Source organism: Metopolophium dirhodum, chromosome 6, assembly GCF_019925205.1.
Source record: "Metopolophium dirhodum isolate CAU chromosome 6, ASM1992520v1, whole genome shotgun sequence".
NCBI classification, from domain to species: Eukaryota; Metazoa; Arthropoda; class Insecta; order Hemiptera; family Aphididae; genus Metopolophium; species Metopolophium dirhodum.
This window is the reverse complement of record NC_083565.1, coordinates 34,485,186-34,495,293: the sequence shown is the minus strand read 5'-3', so window position 1 is coordinate 34,495,293 and position 10,108 is coordinate 34,485,186. Positions and strand designations below refer to the sequence as shown.

Sequence of the window (10,108 nt, the reverse complement as noted above, 5' to 3'; positions counted from 1 at the left end):
TATTGTTTCAAAGGTAGATGAAAAATATTAAAAATATTTAGTCACAGTTTTTTTTTATAAGCATTTAAAGTTCAGAAATCACGAAAGTTAGCAAATTATTTTGAGTTGAGGATTCGTAAAAATTTTTCTTTTTAAATCTAAGATTTTAAAATGTAATACAAGATTCCTTATAAGATTATCTACCTTTATCAAAAAAAAAATGTGTACGAGAAAGTCAAATTAAAGTTTTATGAGCGTTTGAAATTCAAATTTTTACAACATTTAATATTTACTCGATTTCTCATGTAGCGATTTCCTTATTTTGTTGTAATTCAAAATCGAATAACTGTAGATACATGAAAATTTCACTGAATGTTTATTATATTAACATTTCCTACACACCATACAATTTTAAAAATATTTTGACTGTTGTGCCAAAAAGTGTAAAAATTGTATACAAGGCTCCTGATATATTGTTACAATAGCAGTTGTAAAATATGAAAAATACATTGGCACAGTTTTTTTTATAAGCATTTAAAGATCAAATCTTGACAAAATTTATCAAAATATCGAAAATTATCAATCATTGTAATTAATAAATTATAAAATGTTCAGTTTTTATAGCTAAGGATTCAAAATTTAAAACAAGATTCCATGTAAGTAGTTTATTCTGTTACCAAAAAATCAAAATAATACACAAGCACAGTTTATTTTTATAGTAATTTTAAGTACAAATTTGGACGAAATTACATATTAAAAAACCTAGAATAACTATTTTAGTTATTTTGTTGTGATTGTATAATATTATTCGTGGTTACTTGAAACTTCTAAAGTGTACTATTATATATCTATGATAGTATCACGGTTTGTTGTTGATGTATAACGCGTTATAAGTACCTAATGGATATTGTGATATGATTAATTTGGAATTTAGTATAGGTACCTATTATAGGTCAATTTTTTTTTTAATACCATAAATATGTATAATATGTCTTAAACCTAGACTGACATACCGTCTCCGCTCAGAATCGTTTTTCTTATACAATGATATATCATTAAATTAAAATTTAATACCATGCATTATACAGTGACCCACTTGTAACCTTCAGTACAGCAGAGCACCTTTTTATCAATATTTTCACTGTAGATTGAATAATTGTTAAGTTGATAGAGCTAATTATTTAACAGTGGTAGACTTAATATAATGCTCATGTTGGATCCCTTGTTTTTAATTTGGTTAGCTCGTAGGTAGTAAAATATTTGAATGTTTTGATTAAAATAGGATATATTATATCTAAAATAGTTTAACTTGAATCATCTCTAAGGTTTAATACGATCATGTTATTGTTTGGGTGTGATTGTAATATGATTTGTACCGTGGTATGACGGGTGAGCTGGGGAATTCCAAACAGAAGTTCATCGATATCCCATCGTATTATTGTTATTGCTCATTGCCTATTGGCCAATAAAAATAAACTGCGCTACTAATATTGCTACTGTATTATCATTAACCATTTTTAGTATCCAGGATTTTTTAAATTCATTATTCCGATTTCACCGTTGTTGAAATAAACGTTGTTTCCACGCCGTTATGAGTTTGGTTATTTAGTTTGCACCTAATAGTTAGTTTATGTATAATTTTTCTCTATTAATTCATTACTACCTGAATAATGGCGGGTCGAAAAACAGTTATCCCGTCTCATCAAATTGTGGAAGCAGTTCTTAAGTTTAAAGACCGTATAATAACTGAAGTCAATGGTGAAAAAAGTAAGTAGACCTAAATTTTTATAAAAACTTACAGTAATAATCAATTTAATACTAAATTAAATTAATTGACGTAGTAAATTATAACTTTATTGTGTGTATTCACTAATATGTAGGGCTCGGTAGTTATATAGATGTTAAAAAATTAAAAATATGCTTGAAAAAATGTGAAATATGAAAAACAAATTTAAGTATTTAATATAGAAATTTAAAATTATTCAAAATTCCAAAAATACCACTTTTTGTAATTAATTTTCACTAAAAGAAATAAAAGATTGATAAATAATTAGGTATATAATATTCAAATATTTGAATTTTTAAATTTTTTTGTGCTGAACAAATAGTTTTCATCGTCGTGGCGTGAGCTAACCTTAAGTAAAAAAAAATAAAGCGGCGGCACGACAGTGTATATTATTATCTCGAAGCAGGAGTTGCCCATTTCAACATTGTACATTTTGGTGTTTTTTTTAACCGGACCTAACTAATTATCTACTAAATCAATATATTTCTAATAAATTGGAAAAATTAGAAAAATCGTGCAGATGATCTTTTTGAATAAATCATCAAAATAGTACTGTTAGAAATTACGTTATTAAAGGAAATGTGCAAACTTTTTAATGAGAAATTATAATGAAATCTGGAATCACGGCGGCCGCATCTCGCATTGTCGTGCCGACTGATTCCCCCACTCAATTTCATGTACGCGACGCATTTCATTATTGCTCTTTCACGACTTCACGTATATTTTAACTTAGATTCTCGCCACTACCTATACGTAGCTATGGATTATTTGTTTCAATTCGTTATAAACTATATCGCTTCATTGAATTACATTATAGCTTAAATTTTTTATATTTTATTTAATGTAGTTTGTTAAATTGTAATTAATACTATAGTATTACACTATTACCTAGTGTGTTATACTGTTGATAATTATTCCTATGTTCGTACCTATATTATGTTCGTACGATAATATATTGGTATTATTTAATTATAAATATGCCAAACAAAGTGTACAAAGAAAGAATAAAAAATAAAGAAAAGTACTTATTGAATAAAAAAAAGAATCTTAGTGATAAAATAAATTTCCCAAAAATACTGTTGTCTTGACAATTTTCTAAATTAATGGTTATATCACAACTCAGTGCAAAAAACGGAAGAGTAAAAAAAACAGATCTTTAAGTACTGTAACGATGTGATATCATAAATAAATTCTAAGTAAATTGAATAAAAAATATACTTATTTTGTTTCAATAATTTATTTACTCGGTGAGAAACTATATGACGTAAACTTTATACGACACAGCACACGAAATAACGTGAATAAAATAAACAAAATGCATTAGAAAATCAATGTAATTTAAAATATTATATTATAATGGACATTTCTGCTCAAAATAATTTCTCGCCAAGTAAATAAATTATTAAAACAAAATAAGTGTACTTTTTATTAAATTTACTTAGCATTGATTTATGATAGCCGATAGGTATCACATCCTTAAAGTGCTTAAAGATCTATTTTTTTTTACTTATCCGTTTTTTACACTGAGTTCGACGTAATGTATAATTTTATTGTATTCTCTTAACATTTTTTATTCAAATTACCTTTTTCCATATAGTTCGTTCTATAACCAAAAAATACAAATAATATTACCTATATAAACACAGTTATTGTTTACACAAATTTTAAGTTAAATTTGGACGAAATTAGGTAAGTACATGAAAACCTAGAACACCGATTTTAGTTATTTTGTTGTAATTTAAAAATATTATTCGTTGGTAAATGGTAACTATATACTTGAAACTTTTAAAGTATATTATTATATTCCATACTGACATAAAATACAATTTTTTCAGAAAATTAATTTTAACCTACTCGTAAAATAAATTTCTGTTTGACCAATATTAATATACCATCCAATATGGTTAGTGTGATAAAATATTATGTTTCAAATTTTCAACCCTAATATTATTTTAATTTTGTATTTTGTAAATTGAGTTTTTTCCAAAGAATAATCAAATAAAATACATTATTATTAATATGAAATAAAAACAACAAGAATATTGTGATTATAATTATTGTATACAGAATTATCATTTATGCTAATTTATTCTTAAATAATAATAATACAAAATATATATTGTATATTATACTTCGTACCGTGAGTAGGCTATTATTATTGGAGGGTTGTGCAAAAATAAGGATTTAAACAAAATTCATAATTTGACGTAACATTTTACAAATATTCTTTTCAGAAATTATTGTAGCTACTGACACTGTTTGGAGTGATATAAGCATTTATTTAAATAGTCTTATGAGTAAAAGTGCTATTCACACTTTTGTGTATAAGGGACGCCATGAGATAAAAGAAAAGCTCGGATTTTGTTCTAGTCCCAAGATTGATCCACCAGAAGCCATCTTTAATTCTTCCACAGAATATGGTCGGTATTACTTTTTACACGTATTATTCAAATATATTACTTATATAAGTACACTTTTATTTGATTATTTCATAATGATAAGGTATTATTACACAATACATATCATCTAAATAAAGTTTTTTTTATTTAACTATATGCACTTACATCATTAAATTATCTGCGTTACAATTGACATATATTAATAACTGTTAACTTTTTTTTATACAGGTAGTTCGGATGAAAATTCCAGCAGTAATCTGGATTTTCCTAGAAGAAAATTTGTGGTAACTTTTTCTTCAGAAGAATGGAAAAAAATAAAACCTGATGATGTGCAATACAGACTGCATGATAAAAAACGACGATCACAAAGTTTTAAAACGTACTATGCATTAACCAAAAATCAATGGACACCTATTTTGGCTGAACATTTTTGGGTGCATACACAACTTTCATGCTGCTTATCATTCCGCAAAACAAATGTTCATCCACATGGAACAAACTTTGTGACCGTATTTGGACGATGTAGTGTATGCAGCTCATGCTTTAAAGGGATTATTTCTGAAAAACCATTAGATAATGAAAAGTAATATTTTTATTAAATTTTAAGCAAATTTTTTTCCTAAATTTTGTTATTTCATACAAAGTTGTACATTTTAATTTTATTTTTTACAGGGTATTAATGCAATGCACGTATACGGGAAATTTTGACATGTTGCACGAGCCAAATAAAAAACGCCGTTTGTTGGGAACAGCAAAGGAAAAAGTAATAACAGCCATTGTTCAAAAAAATATGTCTAGCGCCACACATCGTGAAACAGAAGCTGTACGACTGATGAAAACAGGTGATTTTAGTCCGTAATAATAAGTATAAAAAAAAATCCTTTTCAGGAGGAGGGTGTTGGAGGGGGAGCGTTAAATTTGAAAAACTACAATTTTATTCACCTCAATCTTTTGTAACGTTAGGTTAGTAAAAAAAATTAAAATCGTTATTTTAGATTAGTAGTGAAGCGATTCATTTTACAATGATGTTTTTTTTACGTCTGTGAACAATTTTTAGAGCTGTTATGCTTGAGTCATCGACTTAGGACTTGTTCTGTTAGGAAAGTGAATGTTTGTTCTTTAAAAAGAACAGAAATGCATCCTAATACCTAAGGATGGGCAAGTTAACGATTTTTTTTAACTTGTTAAGTTAAGTTATTTTAAAACAATAAAGTTGAGTTAAGTTAAAAGTTACTCATATTTTTTTTTCGTTAACTCGTTAAGTTAAGAATTAACTTTGAAAAAAAAGTAACTTAACTTAGTTTAAATTTAAAATTTGCTAATTTACAAAAATAAAAAATTCCAGATACAAAATATAGATTATTAGATAGTTTTTCTTTACGCTCAAGAAAATTACTGGGGAAATTTAAAATGATACATCAAAGCAAAAACCCATTCAAAAATTTGCATTATTCTTCGGACAAAAATTAACTTAACATAGATACTTTTGTTCAAGATTAACGTGTTACCTGTTAATCTTGAAAAAAAGTAACTTATTAAGTTAAAAGTTAATTTGAAAAAAAAGTAACGCGTTAATTAACTTAATTAAAATTCACTCAACGTTTTAACTTAATTTTAACTTTTAACTCGTTAATGCCCAGCCTTGCAGTAATACCTACATATTCAAAATAATTGGGGGAAAAGTAAGGGTACAACAAACATTTTTACAAGAAAAAAAATGTTCAAACCATCAATCAAATATTTCATATTTTCAGGTTATTCTGAACCACCTATTATACCATCGGGGTTATATAAATCATTGTTTTAAAACGATCTGTCAGCCTAAACATATTTTACTATAGGTATATTGGTACCTATATGGTATTTCTGTAAGTAATTTATTTTTCTATCAGTAGTACCAGGTTGAACTAACTCTTGACAAAAACTAATTTTCTATATTATAAATTATAATATTATTTTATACGATCTTGCTAGATGTTATTATTACCTAGTCAATAGTAAATACAATACAAACATACGGTTTTAATAGATTTGTGGTAGCGAATAGCATAAAATAAATCTAAATATTTTGAAAATATTGTGACGTGCAATAAAGGTGCTTTTAAGTATTCCACTTATATTACTTGTATAATACAAGTATTCATGTTAATATTAATTATGTTGAAATTTACATATGTAATGTCTTTGGAATTAAATTGGCCGTGTATTATATTTTAAATTTTGAACAATATTATATTATTTTGTTGTCATGGAAATATTCGTTTGGATGTTTATTCATACGACCGATTACATATTTTGAATCAGTTTATATTTCGTAACGAACCGCTTAACGAATTATTTTATTTTCTATAACATAAATATAATTTAATAATCAACTTTTGAATGTATTACTTATATCTTATTGTTTAATAATTTTTCTATAACCTTGCGTGAGGTAAAAAAAAAACGCTGAGGAGTCAACCTTATAAAAATCAAAAAAAGTTTTGCAAAACAACGTCACTACGTCAGGACGAGTGCAGAATAACCCGGCTGTTGGAAATTCGCAGAATTACGAGTTCCGCACCCATAGCGGATATCCGTCGAAAGACAACACTCACATGATGGCAGACGACGGAGCATATACGGCAGACGACCCTACGCTGACCATGGGGCCGAAAATTGTCTGTATCACTGAGCTCTGTGACCAACAACCGTCGGCGACGACATCCACATTGCAGGTGGAGGCCGATCAGAGGACGTTAGATTTAGCACCACTACTATCCCTGTGTCCAAATGACGAACTGTTGGAAGCTCCTGTTGGAATCTTGCAGGAGTGCGATTATCCATCGACAGACAACGTATATATGGTGGGCGACAATAAATACACGACGAAAGATGACGCGGTAGACGACCCTGCACTGACCGTGAGGCCAAAAATTGTATATGCTATCAGTGAGCTCCGTGATCAACAACCGACGACGACGACATTGACTTCGAGCAAAAGTGATGGCGACGGGTTGGAGCCAGCGACAACTACGATCCAAGTAAAGTCAGCGGTGACTGAACAGCTTGATTCTTACGTGGCACCGGTTAGAATCCAGCTGTTAGATGCACTGGCTGATGTTAACGATTTTGTTCCGGACGAGGCAACCGAAAGCACGACCATAGTTCCTATAGTCGTGGACAAAAGTGATGGCGACGGGTTGGAGCCAGCGATGACTACGACCCAAGTAAAGTCAGCGGTGACTGAACAGCTTGATTCTTACGTGGCACCGGTTAGAATCCAGCTGTTAGATGCACTGGCTGATGTTAACGATTTTGTTCCGGACGAGGCAACCAAAAGCACGACCATAGTTCCTATAGTCGTGGCCAAAAGTGATGGCGACGGGTTGGAGCCAGCGATGACTACGATCCAAGTAAAGTCAGCGGTGACTGAACAGCTTGATTCTTACGTGGCACCGGTTAGAATCCAGCTGTTAGATGCACTGGCTGATGTTAACGATTTTGTTCCGGACGAGGCAACCGAAAGCACGACCATAGTTCCTATAGCCGTGGCCAAAAGTGATGGCGATGGGTTGGAGCCAGCGACGACTGCGGTCCAAGCAAAGTCAGCAGCAGCAGAAAAACCCCGGCAAGGTCGTCGTAGATCGTTCTTATCGGCAGTGGGGAGGCGGCTCCTCAAGTTCGGGAGGACGTTATGCTGCTGTTGCTGTTGCAAATAGTGTGGTAGGTACACCGATACCGCCATATGGTGCGCTCGATTGCATCTGTGAGATGACAACGAGTTGAGAAGACAAGAGGGATGCAAAAAGAGATGTTGACTGGTGTCATCAATCCAAAATTTAAGTTTATAATTTATTAAAATTCATTTTGTTTAATTTTCGTTTTGTTGAAAAACTTTAATATTATAATGATTGTTAATTTGCTCATATTATCAAATAAACAATGAAGCATAACATATGTAAATATTAATTATACATGTAAATTTTTACTTCGAATACCGTCAAATTTTTTTCTGATTGTTATAAAAAATAAAAATGTGAGAAATAAAAAAAAATGTACATAATCATAAGTAATAACAATAAAACAAATAATATAATTTAATGTGTACATTCGTCTTGAACACTAATTACTTTATATTTTTATGATTATTATATTTATAAGTCGTATTTTATTGTTGAATAAGGCCTAACACGGGAGATACCGGACAAATAGAACCATGACAGAGGTATAGCTAAATTGCCTATCCATAACAATAATATTGAAATACACGAAGAAAAAAAACTAACGGCATTACAGAAGAAGATAAAAGTATAACAATATTTTTAGACAATTTGATTTACAAAAAATTTTTTATCGTGGAAGCCCATGCAGTAAATAATATAACTAATTTTTTTTAAAAAAAACGTCAAATTTACAAGTATACGAAAATGTAGATAATAATATTAAATATTCATATACCAATAATTATTAAGTTTACATAGGTACCCAAGATAAACAACTGTATAATTCATTCAATGTTTAAGGTTTACATTTTAACATTTTTTCTGCGGAATAATAAAATATTTTTTTAAATAAAATGTTTTAACTTGTTTTTATCTACCTATATAATTTTGTCGTAACCAATTTCCACAATTTTATCTAACTTTAAAATTAAATTTCATATTTTAGTTACTACCTCAATTATAATACTTTTTCAGTTTTCTATAATTTATAATCTACTGTTAGATGCCCAAAAAAATGCAAAATAAACTTTCTTATTCTTATTCAAATGTACATAAAACAAATTTGTGACAAGACGAGCATTGCACAGTAAGCTTTGAAAAACAATGCTAAGTGCATCGAAATCCCAGCCCTAGTTATAAGTATAGACAAGCGGAGTAGTGGACAAACATTTTGTGGGGTAACCCCGCGTACCACTTCACTCCACCATCTAAACTTTTTTATTTATTAAATTTTCATTTTCCATTATTTTTTAATTTTATTTCTAGAAATGTCAATAAAATTTTATTTGTTGGTTAAAAAAGCTTGAAAATGTAATAGAAGGCTCCTAGTATATTGTTTCAAAGGTAGATGAAAAATATTAAAAATATTTAGTCTCAGTTTTTTTTTATAAGCATTTAAAGTTCAAAAATCACGAAAGGCTATATTTTGAGTTGAGAATTCGTAAAAATTTTTCTTTTTAAATCTAAGATTTTTATTTTGGTAATAATACAAAACTGTGTACAAAGTTAAATTTGAGTTGCACCAAGTTTATATTTTTAAATTAAAGGTTTTCGAAACGTAATTTCTGGTTAAGAAAATTTTGAAATAAAGTTCCCCATTTTATATTTTAATTAATTTAACTTTAGTTTTACTCAGACGCATCCACGTTGAATCAAAATTAACATATAATTTTGCTTTATTATCCCAATTTAATAAGTTTTCGGACTCTTCTCAGGCAGCTGAAGCTGGTTGAATCATAAAATACCTCTATTGGTATAGGCACCTATTGTATAAGTACAGGTATGAAGTATTTTATTCCCCACTCATTACACTTCTGCAGTATTATATTTAAGTATTTATTAGAACTTTACACAGAGTTTTTCAAACGTTTAATAGAAATTTCGTAAACAATCTTATTAAATTTTATTTTTTAAAATTGGTTACACTTGGAGGTTGGAATTTTTTTTAATAGATAACAATATATTGTCAAGTTATTTTAATGTAGTACCTATAAAATTTGAATTCAGTTAATCAAAATATTTTATTTATACATTTTATGGTATACAAATGCTTTGATAATTTATTTTATTATACTGTATAAATGAGAAGCTCACACAATACAACTGTATTTTGATTGACTGCTTTTGACTTTTTGGTAGTGTCATCAAATAATTCCCAATTGTTAGGCCCTCTTTTACAGTACGCTACATAGTGACCAACAGATGTGCGCAATCTACTTAGCCCTTTCCGATAGTCACAT

At 29.1% G+C, this 10,108-nt stretch overlaps 1 protein-coding gene across 1 annotated transcript; it reads left to right on the top strand.

Moving 5' to 3' along the window:
- The first annotated feature begins 6,764 nt into the window (after nucleotides 1-6,764).
- Nucleotides 6,765-8,317, top strand: LOC132947743 (uncharacterized). Its single transcript, XM_061017991.1, has one exon. The coding sequence runs from the start codon at nucleotides 6,765-6,767 to the stop codon at nucleotides 7,863-7,865; it is 1,101 nt and encodes a 366-aa protein (XP_060873974.1). The 3' UTR covers nucleotides 7,866-8,317.
- Nucleotides 8,318-10,108: the final 1,791 nt, after the last annotated feature.

What these genes read in the sequence shown, in the direction of transcription:
- LOC132947743 (XM_061017991.1), top strand. Translation starts at nt 6,765, where the DNA reads ATGGCAGACGACGGAGCATATACGGCAGACGACCCTACGCTGACCATG.